An 18,706-nucleotide genomic window follows, 5' to 3' on the forward strand; every position below is an offset into this window, starting at 1 on the left:
ACTGCGGGCAAGGTTAACAGGGTACTGTTGTTGACTTCATTTGTTGAGATGGGCTGTGCAGCTATATAGAATATGCTTCTTGAAAAATTAATTCAATAGATTTTTTAAATGAAGGCTCACAGCCTTAAAAAAAAAACCCTCCAGTTTCCTTACACCTCAGATTTAAATATTAGTCTGAGTGACTAAAGAAATGAGGAAGAGCAAAATTGAAATTGATTTGCAGTCTTTAGTGACACATAAGTTAATTTCAAACATAAAAAATGAATGAAAGAGATTTCAAGGAGCCCTACTGGTGCAGTGGTTATGGACTTAGCTATTAAACAAAAAGTTGGCAGTTTGAAGCCACCTTGGTGCACAAAACCTAGCAATCTGCTCCCATGAAGATTACAGTGTTAGTGTTAAATGAAAAATAAACACATAACATATCAATTTTTTAGGAGTTTCACCAAAGGTATTACTGAGATAGAACTTACAGCAACAAATGTCTACATAAAACATAGGAGGGCCTCAAATTAGCAGCCTCCCTTTAACAACTACGGGGATTCCAAAGTGGAGACCAAATTAAGCTTAAGTTTACCATCAGAAAGGGAATAACAAAAATCAGAGCAGAAACAAATAAACCTAAAATAATCAATAACATTTAGAATTTGGTCTTTTAGAATGATCAAAATAATGATAAATCTTTATCTAGATTGAAAATAACAATATAAATTAATGTGTGTATACTACCATTGACCAGAGTGATGATAGAATTTTATGAACAACTGAATGGCAACAAACTGGATTACCTAGATGAAATGGACAAATTCTACAGCTGCATGGTTTAAAATCAGGAAAGTTGTGCGGCAGGGATGTATCCTCTCATCATACTTATTTAATCTGTATGCTGAGAAAATCATCAGAGATGATTTATATAAAGAAAAATGTGGCATCAGGATTGTAGGAAGTTTTATTAACAACCTGTGATATGCAGGTGACACAACCTTGCTTGTTGAAACTGAGGAGGACTTGAAGCACTTGGTGATTAAGATCAGGGGTGACAGCCTTCAGTATGGATTACAACTCAATGCAAAGAAGACCAGAATTCTCACAACCGGATCAATAGGTAACATCATGATAAATGGAGAAAAGGTTGAAGTGGACAAGAATTCCTCTTGCTTGGATCCGCAATCAATGCTCATGGAAGAAGCAGTCAAGAGATCAAAGGACACATTGATCACATCTTCCTTGTCTATTTGTAGTTTGCTATGGTTTGGGAGTTCTAGGGTATTTTTAATGCAATGAACCAAAGGGGAAAAAATCACTACCTTTGAGTGGACTCTGCCTATATAGAAGGCTTTAAATGATTATGGGAGCAGACAGACTCAACTTTCTATGGCAGAGCAGCTGGTAGGTTGGAACTATTGACCTTGAGATGATCAACCCAATACTTATCCCATAGCACATCCATGGCTCCTTGAAAACTTAGCTAGTTTGGTTGAGTTTTAAAGACTTTTTCTTGCTAATTTGCCGAATGTTTACAGAGCAAATGATCAGTTTTACATTGGAGTCTTTATACATCCTGTGCTTCAGCTCATCTATTGCAATTCCATCAACAGCTCTATGAATATCCACTGCTTCCCTGTCTTTCCTATTTCCCTTCTTCCTCCTTTATTCCTCTGAATCTTATCCTTGGTATATGCTACCCTTCTGATCTTAAATGATTGATTCTTCTAACACAGAAAAGGATTCAGTTCCAGACATGAAGGATAATGGTTACAGTCCTTGAAATCCCACCCGTTTTTATTGGACCATTGTATTTTCTCTTTCATGATTTTGAGTTCTGTTCCATATTTTTCCCTACTGTCTCTAGGATGGTCTATTGCAGCAGTTCTCTACCTGTGGGTTGCGACCCCTTTGGTGGTTGAACGACACTTTCATAAGGGTCGCCTGATTCATAACAGTAGCAAAGTTACAGTTGTGAAGTAGCACCAAAAATAATTTTATGGTTGTGGGGGTCACCACAGCATGAGGGTCACAGCTTTAGGAAGATTGAGAACCACTGGTCTACTGTATTCCTTTTCAGAGCAGTTGGTATTGATAGTTGGAAATGAGGTTTTTGTTCTGGTCTGTTTGTCACCTTAAACGCTGGCTCGCTGCCTGCTACCAAAGTCAAGCTAAAATATGCCACACACAAACTTTTGGCAAGAAATCAATTTTATTGCTAGATCAATAACACAAGGAGACAAAAGGATTGCTTCCTCTAACTGCTTTTAAAAAAATCATTTTATTGAGGTCTCATACAACTCTTGCCACACTCCATATATCCATCCATTGTGTCAAGCACATTTGTCCCTTTGTTGCCATCATCATTCTCAAAACATTTGCTTTCTACTTGAGCTCCTGATATCAGCTCCTCATTTCCCCCCTCCATTTGCCCTTCCCCTGCTCTCATGAACCCTTGATAATTTATAAATTATTATTCTGTTGTACCTTACACTGTCCGACTTCTTCCTTCATCCACTCTTCTTTATCCATCCCCCAGAGAGGAAGTTATATGTAGATCCTTGTAATTGGTTCCCCCTTTCTACCCCACTTTCCCTCCACCCTCTCGGTATTGCCACTCTCACCACTGGTCCTGAAGGTATCATCTGTCCTGGATTCCCTGTGCTTCCAGTTCCTAGCTGTACCAGTGTACATCCTCTGGTCTAGCCAGATTTGTAAGGTAGAATTGGGATCATGATAGTGGGGCGGAGGAAGCATTTAAGAGCTAGAGGGAAGTTGTAGGTTTCATCATTGCTACCCTGCACTCTGACTGGCTCATCTCTTCCCTGAGACCAGAAAGGAGCAGATATTTATACATTGGGTGGGGTGGGGGGAGGAAAGAAGTCTGTGAAGGGAATGTTAAAAGTATTGCAACCAGTTTAAGATGGTGGGACTGAGGGTGTAGTTTCTACACACCAATATTGTAACTATTAAACATGAATATTGTTAACTAGATTGGGGACGTTATCGTGTTGTTTTCTACTCTGAAGGCGTAGAGTCACTGTCTTAGCCTAGGTTCTCCAAAGAAGGGAAGCCAGTGAAATATATGTAATTTAAATCAAGAAAATGGTTCACACAATTTTAGAAGTGGGCAAACCTAAGTCAGGCTAAGTTCCAAGTCTATGAGTCAGATGTTCAAATGGAAGCTACTCCTGACTTGTGTATTATCAGCAGTTGATGAGTCTAAGATTGGCAGGAAGGCAATAGACTGGTGAATATAGAAGCAAATGAATTCCAGGTTGGCAGGTCAGATAGCAGCCTACTGATGATAGCTAGGATCAGCAGGCAATATGGTAGTCTCTTGGCTCAAGTCCAAGGACCTAGAAGTATAGGAGTCAGACATTGGATCCAGACGCAGATCAAAGTGAAGCAGATTTTTTTCACAATGCCCACTTCTACTGGAAGCAGGCCACACCCCTGTTGCTATGTCTTTTCAATTGCATCAGGACTGTGACCTTGCACTCCACTCTAAACTTACTACTGATCAGCTGCTTATAGCAGATCCTATTATAGAGTTGATTATATTGTGTTAAGTCACATCATGGAGATTTACTAGGTCATAACTTTACTAGGTTGTGAGTGCAAATCCAGGCCCAGCCAGGTTAATGCAAAACCTAACTATCACAGTCACCATGTCGACCAGTGACAGCACAATGGATTTATTTGCCTTCCTTCCTCCTGGGACTCAAAAGAATAAATTTCTGTTTAGCTTGAAGGTAAACAAGCGGACATCTAGCTCAGAAGCAACAAAGCCCACATGGAACAACATATCAGCCTGTGTGATCACGAGGTGTCGAACGGATCACTGAAGACAAATGGGTGCATAAGCAATTGTGGTGAAGAAAGCTGATGGTGCCCAGCTACAAAAAGTATAGCGTCTGGGATCTTAAAGGCTTGAAGGTAATCAAACATCCATCAAGCTCAGAAGCAACAAAGCCCACATGGAAGAAGCACACCAGCCTATGCAATCACGAGGTGTCGAAGGGATCAGGTATAAGGCATCATCAGAACAAAAAATCTTACCATAGTGAATGATGGGGGGGTAGTGCGGAGTGGAGACCCAAAGCCTATTAGTAGGCCACTGGAGATCCCCTTGCAGAGGGGTCTCGGGGAGGAGACGAGCCAGTCAGGGTGTGATGTAGCAACGATGAAAAATACAACTTTCCTCTAGTTCCTAAATGCTCCCTCCCAGTTCCCACTATCATGACACAAATTCTACCTTGCAAGTCTGGCTAGACCAGAGGATGTACACTGGTACAGATAGGAACTGGAAATACAGGGAATCCAGGGCAGATGAGCCCTACAGGACCAGTGGTGTGAGTGGCGATACAGGTAGGGTAGAGGGAGAGTGGGTAGGAAAGAGGGAACCTATTACAAGGAACTATATGTGACCTCCTCCCTGGGGGACCGACAACCGAAAAGTGGGTGAAGGAAGACGTTGGACAGGGTAAGATATAACAAAATAACAATTTATAAATTATCAAGGGCTCATGAGGGAGAGGGGAGCGGGGAGGGAGGGGAAAAATGAGGACCTAATGCTGGGGTCTTAAGTGGAGAGGAAATGTTTTGAGAATGATGAGGGCAATGCATGTACAAATGCGCTTTACACAATTGATGTATGTATGGATTGTGATAAGAGTTGTATGAGCCCCTAATAAAATGATTAAAAATAAATTTTTAAAAAATCCAGAGTTGCTTTAAAATTTTTTTTAAAAATTAAAAAACGAATACATTTCTGCATGGTTACTCTTTAACTTTGATATGATCTGAAATCATAAGCAAATTATTTTCTTTAATATTTACTCTGTAGGAAATGAAAAGGAAATTAGAAGGTAACTAATAAAATTTATACTAAAATCATAATATGGATATCTGAATGATTCCTATACAGTAAGTAGATTTAATATTTCCCTTTCTTTAAATTATGTTAATCAAAATGGACAACACTAGAGAATATTATGCTTAACAAAGTCAATCTCAATATTTAATGACACCAATATTATAGGGGAAAACAAAGAAAATGAAAGCGGTTTTTACACCAAAAGATAAGATTTGAAGACTATGTGGACACCAGGGCTGGGGGCAGTGCAGGGGAGAGGGAAGGGATAGGAAATAGAGAGAGAGAGGGGTGGCGAAAGAGAGGACCACCCTTCTGGGCAGTTTGACAGGATGGTGTTGTTGATTTCATTTGTTGAGATGAGCTGTGTAGCTATATAGAAAATATGTCTTAAAAAAACGACAGAAATAAATACCTGAGAGTGAAGGCTCACCGCTTTCAAAAATCCCTCCATCTTCCTTACCCCTCAGATTTAAATACTGGTCTGAGTGCCTAAAAAAAGGGAGCAGGGGAAGAAAAGTAAAATTGAAATGGACGTCGAATGTTTAGTGACATACAAGTTCATTTCAAACATATGAAGGAAAAAAAGAAAAGAAAAAGGTTTCAAGGGGTCTGCTGGTGCAGTGGTTAAGAGTTTTGCTGTGAACTGAAAGGTCAGCAATTTGAACCCATCTTCAGGAAAAAACCCTAGCAATCTGCTTCCATGAGGATGACAGCATTAGCATTAAATGAAGATGCAAACAAAATATACCAATATGTAGGGGATGCAGCAAAGGTATTATGAGGTAGAAACTTATAGCAATAAATGTCTACATGAAAACAGGAGGATCTCAAATTACCAGCCTCATTTGACAACTCCAGGTATTCAAAAGAGGAGACCAAACTAAGCTTAAGTTCACCACAAGAACAGGAACAACAATGATCAAAGCAGAAATAAATAAAACCTCATCATCTCCAAAGTCTTATCTTTTGGTGTAAAAACCATTTTCTTTTTCTTTGTTTTTCCTTACAATAATGGAGTGATTCAATATTTATCTTTATGAGATTGACTGACTTTGTAATGCATAATGTTCTCTAGTTCCATCCATGTTTGGGGTTTGTAAGAGAGTTGGCATTGTTTTTTATTGATGCATAATATTCCACTGTATGCATGTACCAGAGTTGGTTTATCCATTCCTCTATCATCAGAGTTTTGGGTTATTTCCATGTTTTTGCTATTGTGAAAATTGCTGCAATAAACAGGAGTGCATATGTCTGTTTGTGTTGTATTTCTGATTTCTTTAGGGTATATACCAGTAGAGAGATTGTAGGATCATAAGTCATTGTGTTTGTATTTGCTTAAGGAAACACCATACTGATTTCCATAGTGGTGATACAATTCTATAGTTCCACCAGAAATGTATGAATGTCAAGATCTCTCAGCAGCCTCCATCCTTCTTTTACCGTATTCTGACACCAACCATTCCTCCCAGGACACTGTATGTCTCTGAGGGGTACCAGAATTTGTTGCAATGGTCACACAAAACTCATAAGCAACACTGACAATTATGGGAGTTTATTAGAGAAGTTGTACATAAGTAAGGTGACCAGTTGTCCTGCTTTTGGCGGGACAATCCCGATTTTGGGTGTTTAAAAAAGTCCCAATTTTTGGAAAAGAATGCATGACAAGCTAGGGAACGGTCTAGTTGGTCCATATAGACCAAAATTTTAATCAAGGACCCCCCCCCCCAGGTCAATGGTGTCCCACTCACTTTAAATCTGGTCACCTTACGGGTCACTATGAGTCTGGATTTACTTGAGGCATCTAAAACAACCACCATGTTCAGGAAGTCAACAGGTCACCACAGTCAGCATAAAATAATATCAAGTATACAATCTATGGTCCACAGTAGCACTTTTATTCAGTCAGCAGCTGCATATTTCTTTGGTCCTCAGTGTGTTAGTCTGGGTACTTTAATGAAGCAATTCCACAGTAACTCATGTATAAGAGAGAGTTTTATATAAAGGTTTGGTGCACATTAAGAAAACATCCCAACCCAGTGCTGCCCAAGCCCAGAAGTCTAACATTAACCCATTAACCCATATGTCAGACATCAATCCACAAAGTCCTCCTCCATCTCACAAAACACACACCATGATGCTGACTGCAGGAGGAAAGCTGAATCAGTGAACGTGTAAGCATCTCAGCACTGGCAGAGGTCTGTCTCCACATGGCTGCTCCAGCACCCAGGGCTGTATCAGGGTAGGTCCATGTGGCTTCTCCTCAGGGATGTCTTTCAGGAAGTGAGCCTTGCCAGCTGAAGCAGGGAACTGGCTAAGGCAGCTGCACCCTGGTCCGACCATCAGAAAGCAAGAGACCTGAGAACTAGAAAGGTGAGGCCCACCAAGCCATTTATCTCTCTGCCCTTCAATTAACCCCACATGTGTTTATCGGCCAGGTTGGCACAATAAACTTAAACTATATCTCTCAGCCTCCCAGGCTCATGGTCTCTTGGCCTCTGCCTTGTTCTGTGAGGCAGGAGGCATGCAGTTTGCTCTGCCTCAAAGTCTCATCATCTCTGGTCTCAGCACTGCCACCTCTGGAGTCTTCCCACTTCAGACAGGCATCTCCAATCTGCCCCACTGGTGGCTGTTCTTTCTTGCTGGTCCCAGGATCACCTCTGTTCCTTCTTCTGAAATGACTTTCTTATACACAGAGGGAGAGCCAAACTGACCAATTCTCCTATTAGACCCAAACTGACCAATTCACCTTATTTGCATGGGTTCATCTAATCATGTGTTGGGATTATAAACAAATGGATGGAAGAGTCATATTTAGCAATTTCACTTCACCAGAGGTGAACATATTGTAATGCATTCATATCATGCAGTCATAAAAATACATCTCTAAGCTATTTAATGCCATGGGAAATGGCAAGTAGAAAAATCAAGACGCAAAATTATATAGGTAGTTTTAGGTCAATTTTTGTTAAAACATATTTTCCTCTTATTAACAGTAGTGTGATAGTTTACTTTCATTTTCTTCTTCATATTGAAAATATCTTTTCAAACCAAACTAAATGTCAACAAGTTGATGCTGACTCATAGCAACCTTATAGAACAGAGTTGAACTGTCCCCGTGGGTTTCTGACACCATAACTCTTTATGGGAGTAGAAAGACTCATCTTTCTCCATGGAGCACCTGGAGGTTTCCAACCACTGACCTTGCAGTTAACAGCCCAATGGGTAACCACAAAGCCACCAAACTCCTAAAAAGTCTTTTACAGTGTGTAACTATTATCATTGCCCACTGCAATTTTGGGAGCCTCTTGCCCAATTAAGGAGGTGAAATGGAAAGTCAAGACTGGATATTTACTCACGTGTCCAATAAACACGTGTTGCTTATGCATTTTGTGTCAAGAGACAAGCTTTGCACAGGGCATCTGTCTCAGTTTCTTAGTCCTGCTACAGCAGAACTAGCCTAAGTGGGGGACTTGAAAGAACAGAAATGTACTCTCTCATTGTTCATCAGGTTAGAACTGGATTCAAGGCACCAGCTCTAAAGAAAGACTTTCTCTCTGTCCATTCTTGGAGCAAGTCCTGATCTCCTGTCAGCTTTTCTTCCTTGGTTTCCTGGTGATCTTCATAGTGGCTTGAGTCTTCCCCTCCATTTGTGCTTCTCTCTGGGTCGATGCCTAAGCTGCTTTTTTGACATCTCAAAGGTAATTGATGTAAAATACACCCTACACGGATATGGTCTCATTAATGCAACCAGGAAACTCCTATTCCCATGGGTATAGGTGTTTATAATTAAAATACATGTTTCTGGGGGTTGCCAATCAATGCATAACATCAAATAAGGTGAACGTTGTCAGAGTCCCAACCATCTCGTAGTCTCTAGGGGAAGGAGAGGAAGCAGGAATGGCTGACAACAGAGTCTCGGGAGTTAATAACTGAAAGTGGAGTGATTCAGGGGAAGGAAGGAGGGAGAGTCTGAGTGAGAGGAATTAGCAAAGGCTTCACAGAGGAGGCGGCATTGACTTGGTTCTTCAAGGAAGCAGTGGCACACAAGACATCATGGGCTGATGAATAAAGTAATGTGGACCTATTGCCTGAAAGAAAACAGAAATTGTTGTTATTATTCTTAGTTGACATTGAGTATATTGTAGCTCATGGCTACCCTATGGATATAGAGTAGAATTACTCATTGGGGTTTCAAGGCTTGTTCTTTTAGGAACATGTGGCCAGGTTTAGTCTCCAAAGGCATCAGGGTAAGTTCAGACTATCCACCATCTGGCTAATCCTCCAGTGCCTCACCCTTGTGTAACACCCAGGGACTCTGAAGGAGAAACCACACCTCATGGTAAAGCTCCTGAACACCTGGTGATGATGGGGCCCTGGTGGCTTAGTGGCTTATGGGTTGGGTTGCTAACTTCAAGGTCAGCAGCTTCAACCCACCAGTAGCTTAACTGGAAAAAGATGAAGTTTTCAGTTCTCTTAACGTTTTATGGTCTCTGAAACCCCAAGGGCAGTTCTAGTATGTCCTAGAGGGTCTATGAATCAGAATGGACCCAATGGCAGTGAGTCAGTCAGTCCCCCCAAACCCGATGCTCATCTGTTTTTCAGATGTGAGGGGGGGAGTGCATTTGCAGTTTGTTCCACCAGGTCAGACTCTTAATCAAGCTTTCTATTTAGAGGTTCTGAAAAGACTGCATAACAGTGTGTGACCAAAAAGGTCTGATTTGTGGCAGGCAGGGGACTGGTTTTGCTACCACGACAATGCACCTGCTCACATAGCCATCTCAGTGTGCCAGTTTTTGGGAAAAAACAGCATGCTTCTCTTGCTGCACACACCTTACTCACCTGACCTCACTCTGTATGACTTCTTTTTGTTTCTGCAAATGTAGAAGGGCATGAAAGGACAGTGTTTTGTTTATTTCTTGTTCAAGACATTTTATTTAAGGTTTGCTGTCACTCTCAGCCAAGCTTAATCCAAATTCATAAATGGATACTTTTCCTTTTTGTTTAAGATAATTTTATTGGGCGCTATTACAGCTCTTTTAAAAAAATCAATTTATTGGGGCTCATACAATTTATTACAGCTCTTGTAACAACCCATACATCGATTGTATCAAGCATATTTGTACATATGTTGCCATCATTATTTTCTAAACATTTACTTTCTATTTGAACCCTTTGTATCAGCTTCTCTTTTTGCCCTTCCTCCCTGCCTCCCACCCTTGTGCTCATCTTGATAAATTATAAATTATTATTATTTTCATATCTTACACCAACCACTAAGGACAGCGATTTGAACCATGTAGAAGAGGTGAGGGAACAAATGAGAGAGGTGCTGTCAGCCATCCAAACAGATGAATCTGAAAAATGTTTCCAAGAGTGGAATAGCAGATTCCACAAATGTATTAAGTGTGATGCAGAGTATTTGAAGGTGATAAAGTTGTTTAGAAAAAAATTTAAATACATAGATTTGGGGGGGGGAAATTCCACTTTGGGGAGAGTACCTCCTTGTAGATTCAAGAAGCTTTGGTGGCACCAGGGTTTTGCAGTAGGCTCCTAGCTGCAGCATGTCAATTCAAGCTCACCAGCTTATCTGAAGGAGAAAGATGTGGTGGCCTGCTTAAGTGAAATTTTAGAGCCTTGGAAACCCTTTATAGCAGTTCTGCTTGAACTGTAGGGTTTCTATCAGTTGGAATCGACTCTATTGAAATCCTTTTGGTTTGTAGATTCTGAAAGCATTTACAAAAGAGACTTGAAAAGGTATTTGTTAGCTAGAGTTTTGCAGAATGAAAAGGACATGAAAAGCCTAACCTTTATAGGAAATATTACAGATATTACAGATGACAAGTGAGAGTTAACTCAGTCCATTGATAGGTGTCTAGTGTGAATATCAGGTCCAATTTCCTTACCCAAAACAAGAACCACTGCCCTGGGTTCTATTTCTCTTCATAGCAGCCCCAGGCTTCTGAGACTGTAAAACTTAAAGGGAAAAGTCAGACTTTCTCCCATAGAATGGATGATGGGTTTGACACACTGATCTTGTGGTTAACAGAGCAACACTTAACCCACATTGCCACCAGGGTTTCTGACCAGATACGGACAAATAAATTGTTACCTTAGAGTGAGTGGACAAAGATTTCCATACCTGTTGATAGGCTGATAGTTCAAGGTTCTTTCATCAGGTAGAATCTCTCTTCCTGCCAATCATTTTTCTCAGAGCCCCTTTCATGTCCTTGTTTCTCAGGCTGTAGATGAAAGGGTTCAGCATGGGGGTCACCACCGTGTACATCACAGTTGCTGCAATGTCCTTCTCCGCTGAGTGGGAGGATGAAGGGTTGAGATAAACAGCAATGATGGTGCCATAGAAGAGGGAAACCACAGCCAGGTGGGAGCCACAGGTGGAGAAGGCTTTCCACTTTCCCTTTGTGGATGGGACTCTCAGGACAGCAGAGGTGATGTAAATGTAGGAAACCAGAATGCAAAAAAATCGAATGACAGTTATCAGACTCCCTTCAGTAAGAATCACCATCTCATTGAGGTGTGTGTCAGAGCAGGAGAGTTTCAGGAGTGCAGCCACATCACAGAAGAAGTGGGGGATCCTGTTGTCTGCACAGAATAAGAGTCGAGCCATCAGCAGAGTATGCAACAGAGCATTTACATTGGCAATGCCACAAGCCCCACTGATGAGTAGGGCACAGAGCTGAGGGGTCATCTTTGTTGTGTAGTGTAAGGGGTGGCACACAGCAACAAAGCGGTCATAGGCCATCACAGCCAGGAGGCAGTTGTCCATGCCAGTAAACACAATGAAAAAATAGAGCTGTGTGAAACATCCAAGGAAGGAGATGGTCTGACTCCCAAGTATGTAGTTGACCAGCATCTTGGGAACATTGGTAGAGGAGAAACAGAGGTCCACGAAGGACAGGTTGCTGAGGAAGAAGTACATGGGGCTGTGCAGGCGGGAGTCTGTGCTGATGGCCAGGATGATGAGCAGGTTGCCCAGGACTGAGGCCAGGTACATGCTCAGGAAGAGCACGAAGATGATCTGCTGCTGCTGGGGCTGCCTAGAGAGCCCCAGGAGCAGGAACTCAGAGACACTTGACTGGTTTTCTCCACTCATAGGTAAAGGTCCAGATGCAGAAACTACTGACCAGAGATCTAGGAACTGAGGGTTCAGATGGTACATGTCAGGCTCTAGACACAGTCTTGTTTCCTGCATTAGAGCTTCTCCATTAGTATCTGTCCCCTGTGCTTACACCACCAACCTCTTATTCCCAGTCTAAGTTGAAACCCATCACACTTGATTCATTCTTTTAATTTGATAAAACATATGCGGCACATGCTTAGCCCAGCTCCATAATTGTGTAGGTCTCTTAATATTTCAAAGTCATTACTTCACTCCTTAGTAGCTAATAAAAAATTAAGAATCAGTTAATTATTATTGAGTTTATCTCAATATACACACCATAGATTTAGTACTCTTGTTATTGCTCCCTAAATCTACAAGATTTAACAAAGGGAGTTGCTAATAAAATACCAAGCTTAGTAAATAATTATCTATGTCTCTTCTGCTGTGATCTCACCTTAGGAAAGTTGGTGTTAAAACTCTCACATATTCTTCACCTTTATGTGTGGCCAATTCTTGCCTCCATTGTGGGCATTGGAAAGTCTTGGAAGTATGGATAGGTTCTGAACAAATGAAGAATTCATGTCCTAGTCCTCTGTACATGAAAGATGTTTGATGGAAATCAGAGCAGTTGTCTATACGAGTTTTCATTTCCATTGGGACCAGATTCCCTAAGGGCCTCATTAGATACAAGAAAGTAATTGTCCCACTTCTCTTTGGTCCCTTTGTACCACACGATGATGATGAGTATTATGTAATTCCTGTCAGGACTTGTAGATGGAAATGTCTTGGTGGAGACAAGTCTCAAGCTGAAAGCCCTAGAAGCTCAAATCGCAGCACTTTGCTGATCTGGGCTTATTTCTATGGTTCTCCAAATTTAGTTCATAAATATTGCCTTCTTCGTTAGCTTAAACACTTCTGTGATTGCATTATTGTTTGTGTATGCTTACTGAGGTTTCTTTATTCTTTTCTTCACACCTATTCATCTGCATAGGCACACTTATGCGTTTGCCAGTTGGGATAGTAGGGGCCCATTTTAGAACTATTCTTTATCCTTTAAAGAATTTGGTGCAATGGTTAATCTCTTGATAATGGTAAGTCAGGACGATGGGTGGGTGAAGGATATGGGGACATATCACAAAAAGCATAGCATGTCATCCCCGAGGAACTCTGAGGTCTGGAGATTTCACATAGAATCGTTTTATAACTCACACCAGAAGATGTTCATACCCCCCATTCTTCTACCGCACCAGCCTTTTTAAACTATAGAGTTACAAGTGTCTGTGCTCTTTTTTTTCTTTCATATTTTCACAATGTTAAGTCTTCCTATCCATAAAGATGGTACATCTTTACTTAAAAAAATTTATGTGTGCATATTCTTTTATGTCAATTCATACTACAACATTCACTTCCCTAACTCCTCTGAAGCATCATGATTGCTGTTGGTAGGGGCCACTGAGTCAATTCCAACCCACAGCGACCTGATGCACAACAGAAGGAAACACTACCCAGTCCTATGCCATCCTCACATTTGTTCCTATGCTTGAGCCCTGTGTTGCAACCACTGGGTAAATCCATCTGCTTGAGGACCTTCCTCTTTTTTCACTGCCCCTCTACTTTACCAAGCACAGTGTTCTTCTCCAGAATTGGCCTCTCCTGACAACATGCCTAAAGCATGTGACGCTAAGTCTCGGCATCCTTCCTTCTGAGGAGCATTCTGAGGATTCTTCTTCCAAGGCAGATTTGTTTGTTCCTTTAACACTCCATGGTACTTTCAATTTTCTTCACCAGCAACATAATTCAAACACATAGATTCTTCTTCGGTGTTCTTCATTCAATACTCACCTATCACATATTTATGAGGCCATTGAAAATACCATGACTTGGGTCAAGTGCACCTTAGTCCTCAAAGTAGCCTTCCTGCTTTTCAACACTCAAAAAATATCTTGTGCAACAGATTTACCCAGTGCTACCCATCTTTTGATCTCTTGACTGCTGCTTCCATGAGCATTGATTGTGAATCCAAACAAGAGGAAATCTTTGACAACTTCAATCTTTTCTCCATTTATCATGATGTACCTATTGGTCCAGTTTGTCAGGACTTTGTTCTTTTTTATACTGGGTTGTAATCCATCCTGAAGGCTGAAATCTTTGATCATCATTACCTAGTGCTTCAAGTCCTCCTTGTCACTTTCAGCAGACAAGGTTGTGCCTTCTTCATACCACAGGTGGTTAATAAGCCTTTTAAAAATCCTGATGAACATTCTTCTGCATATAGTCCAGATCTCTGATGATCTGCTCAGCATATATATTGAATAATTATAGTAAAATGATGCAATCCTGATGCATACCTTTCCTGACTTTAAACCGTGCAGTATCCCCTAGTTCTATGAGCATAATAAAGTGTTCTGGAATTCTCATTCTTTTCAAGGCTATCTATCTATAGTTTGCTTTGTTCCACATAGTCAAATGCATTTGCATAGTAAATAAAATTCAAGTAAACATCTTTCTGCTAGTTTCTGCTTTCAATTGAAATCCATCTGACATTAACAATGATATCCCTTGTTCCACATCCTCTTCTGAAGCTAGCCTGGAACTCGCTAATGTTCTGCTGCAACTCTTGTATTGCTGCAACTGTTGTTGGATAATCTTCAGGAAAATTTTACTTCATGTGATATTAATGGTATTGTTTTATAATTTGAGTATTGTGTTGGTTCACCTTTCTTTGGAATGGGTACAACTATGAATCTCTTCCATTCAGTTGGCTATGTAGCTGTCTTCTAAATTTCCTAACGTAGACGAGTGTTTCAGTGCTTCATCAGCTTGCTGAAATATTTTAATTGATATTATTCAATATTGCCAATACCAGTCCACTTCAACTCACTAATACCTAGGGTACTGATTGTTATGTGCTCCATTTAATCCTTGACAGATTCCAGCTTTTCTAGATTCATACTTCATACTTTCCAAGTCCAACTATTACTAGAAGTTCACATCAATTTCTTCTCATTTTGTGTAGTGCCCTCTCAGCAAATGAAGGTCCTGAAGGCTTTACTCCTCTTTTTTCCCTTCCCGTCCCTCTCCCACCCACGTGACCCCTTGATAAATTATAAATTATTTTTATCTTTATATCTTACACTGACTGCTGTCTCCCTGAGATAGTTAATGCTTATTGTGCCAACATGGCCAATGAACACATGTGGGATTAATTGAAGAGCAGAGAGATAAATGGCTTGACAAGCCTTGCCTCTCTTATCTCTTGATCTTTGATCATCGGACCAGTGTGTGGCTGCCTTGCTTGACATCAAAGAGCTGACCAGAAAATTTGAAAGGGCAGCTGGAGAAGATGAAGTAAAATATCATAATAAAATGTGCAAAGACCTAGGGTTAGAAAACCAGAAAGGAAGCACACACTCAGCATATGTTAAACTGAAAGAATTCAAGAAACAACTCAAGCCTCAAGTTGTAATATTGAAAGATTCTACGGGCAAAATATTGAATGATGCTGGAAGCATCAAAATAAGATAGAAAGAGCACATAGTCACTGTACCAAAAATAACTAGTCAACATCCCACCATTTCAGGAGGTAGCATATGAGCAAGTACCAATGGTGCTGAAGGAAGTTCAAATGGCAGTGAAAGAATTAGCCAAACCAAGGCTCCAGGAATAGATGGAATGCCAATTGAAATGTTTCACCAAGCTGATGAAACACTGGAACCATTTACTCCACTGCGCCAGGAAATTTGGAAGACATCTACTTGGCCAATTGACTGGAAAAAAATCCATATTTGTACCCATTCCAAAGAAAGGTGACTCACAGAATGCTCAACTATATAACAATATCATTAATATCACATGCAGGTAAAATTTTCCTGAAGATCATCCAACAACAGTTTCAGCAGTACAGTGATAGGGAGCTGCCAGAAATTCAGGTGGGATTCAGAAAAGGACATGGAACAAGGGATATCGTTGCTGATATCAGCTGGATCTTGGCTGAAAGCAGAGAATACCAAAAAGAATTTACTTATGTCTTATTGATACTAAGGTAGTCAACTGTGTGGATCATAAGAAACTATGAATAGCCTTGAGAAGAATGGAAATTCCAAAACACTTCATTGTGCTCCTATGGGTCAAGCGACAGTTTTCTGAACAGAACAAGGGCATACTGCATGGTTTAAAATCAGGAAAGATGTGCTTCTGGGTTTTATCCTCTCACTATACTTATTCAGTCTGTGTACTGGACAAATAATAAATTGCTATTAGGTGCCATTGCCTCCATACCAACCCATAGAGACCCTATGCAAACAGAAGGAACCACCAGTTGGCCTTGAGCCATCCTCACAATTATTCCTATGCTTGAGCCCATTGTTTTTGTTGTTTTTTTTGTTTGTTGCTTGAGCCCATTGTTGTAGCCACTGTGTCAGTCCATCTCCTTGAGGTCCTTTTTATTTTTTCCTGCTTCCCTGTTTTACTGAGCATGATGTCCTTCTCTAGGTTCTGGTCTCTCCTGACATGTCGGAAATATGTAAGACGAAGTCTCACCATCGTTGGCCTTGGCCTTACTTCATCCAAGACAGACTCATTTATCCTTTAGGCAGCTGATGGTACTTTCAATATTCTTCGCCAGCACGATAATTTAAATGCATCAATTCTTCAGAGAAGCTGGCATCAGGGTTGGAGTAAGCTTATTAAGAACCTCTGATATGCAGACAACACAACCTTGCTTGCTGGAAGTGAGGAGGACTTGAAGCACTTGCTGATGAAAATCAAGAACTGCAGTCTTCAATATGGATTACAGTGCAATGCAAAGAAAAACAAAATATTCATAGCTGGACCAGTAGGTAACATCATGATAAATGAAGAAAAGATTGAAGTTGTCAAGGCTTTAATTTTGCTTGGAGCCATAATCAATGTCATAGAAGCAACAGTCAAGAGATAAAATGATGCACTGCATTGGATAAATCTGCTACACAAGATATATTCAGAGTGCTGAAAAGCCGTGAAATTACTTTGAGGACTAAGGTGCAACTGACCCAAGCCAGAGTATTTTCATTTTTCTTTTTTAATTTTATTTTATTGGGAGCTCTTACAGCTCTTATCACAATTCATACATATATCCATTGTGTCAAACACATCTGTACATATGTTGTCATCATCTTTTTCAAAACAATTTCTTTCTACTTGAGTCCTTGGTTTCAGCTCCTCATTTTTCCACTCCCTCCTCCATGTCCCCTTGGTAATTTATAAATTCTTCTCTTTTTTCCATTTATGTCTTACACTGACCACTTTCTCCTTTCACCCACGTTTCTGCTGTCCATCCCCCTGGGATGGGGGCCATACATCGATTATTGTGATCAGTGCCCCCTTCCTCCACCCCCTTCCCTAACCCTCTTAGTATTGCTGCTCTCTTATCAGTCCTGAGGGGCTTATCTGTTTTGGATTCCCTGGGTTGCAAGCTCTTATCTGTACCACTATACATGTTCTGGTCTAGCCAGATTTGTAACATAGCATTGGAGTCATGATAGTGGGGGGTTGGAAGCATGAAAGAACTAGAGGAAGGTTGTGTGTTTTGTCGGCGCTATACCGCACCCTGACTGGCTCATCTCTTCCTTGTAGCCCTCAGGACAGGGGGTGTCCAATTAACTAATGATGGATTTTGGGTCTCCGCTCTGCCCTCCCCCTCATTCCCATGGATATGATTTTTGTTTGTTTGTTTTGTTTTGGGTTTTTGATGCCTGATACCTGATCCCATTGACACCTCATGATCATGCCATGGTATTTTCAATGGTCTCCTTTGCATGTGAAAGTTGGACAGTGAATAAAGAAGACCAGAGAAAAATGGATGCATTTGAATGAGGATGCTGGCAAAAAGCTAAAAGTAGCATGGACTGCCCAAAGAACTAATGAATCTGTCTTGGAAGAAGTACAACCAGAATTCTCTTTTGAGGTAAAGATGGTGAGACTTTCGTACTTTTGATATGTTAGCAGGAGAGACCAGTCTCTGGAAGAGGACATCATGCTTGGTAAAATATTAGGTCATCAAAAGAGAGGAAGACACTGTGACAAGATGAATTGACACAGTAACTGCATAGATGGGCTCAAATATCAGAACAAATGTGAGGGTGGCACAGGACCAGGCAGTGTTTCATTCGGTTGTATATATGGTCGATAGGGATCAGAACCAAATGAGCACACCTGACTTCCATTCTATTTTTATCACTCTTTTTTCTCTGGACAAGAAGAGATGTAGATGGCTGTGCATGAGTTAAAACTAATTGATTGAGTTTTAAAAAAATCATTTTTAGTCTCATGATGGAGAGTTTAAGTGTCAACATACTTGTTGAGTTTAAATACAGAGTTGAGGTTAGGGACAAGGACCAAAAGCCTCCCTTTAAACACGTTAACTAAATAGAAAGAGTAGATATAATTGTCCAGGTAAAGAATGTAGAATTAGACAAAAGAAGTTTAAGAATAAAACTCAGAAGTCCGAAGACATATATAGGGGGTGATAGAAAAAGATGTGCCAAAATAAATATCACAAGAATATAGGGAACAAAGGGAAAATGATGTGTAAGTAGCTAATAGACACGTGAATTAAAAAAAACAAAGAATTGATTAAAAAACATCAATGCACATAAAAATGACAGAAGATGAGCAGATAAAATTGTTTCACAAAATTATTATTTTTAAAAAGCAATTTTATTGGGAGTTCGTACAACTCTTAT

At 40.5% G+C, this 18,706-nt stretch overlaps 1 protein-coding gene across 1 annotated transcript; it reads right to left on the reverse strand.

Annotated features, from left to right (window-relative positions):
- Positions 1 to 11,036: 11,036 nt before the first annotated feature.
- LOC101651363 (olfactory receptor 1F1-like) lies at positions 11,037 to 11,975 on the reverse strand. Its single transcript, XM_004706197.3, has one exon. It carries the CDS (start codon positions 11,973 to 11,975, stop codon positions 11,037 to 11,039), a length of 939 nt encoding a protein of 312 aa, XP_004706254.3.
- Between the last annotated feature and the right edge of the window lie 6,731 nt (positions 11,976 to 18,706).

The sequence above is a fragment of the Echinops telfairi genome, unplaced genomic scaffold, assembly GCF_000313985.2.
Source record: "Echinops telfairi isolate 266 unplaced genomic scaffold, ASM31398v2 ScPeMD7_5;HRSCAF=22, whole genome shotgun sequence".
Lineage (NCBI taxonomy): Eukaryota > Metazoa > Chordata > Mammalia > Afrosoricida > Tenrecidae > Echinops > Echinops telfairi.

Bases quoted from the DNA above. Each gene is read 5' to 3' on its own strand.
- LOC101651363 (XM_004706197.3), bottom strand. From the start codon at position 11,975: ATGAGTGGAGAAAACCAGTCAAGTGTCTCTGAGTTCCTGCTCCTGGGG.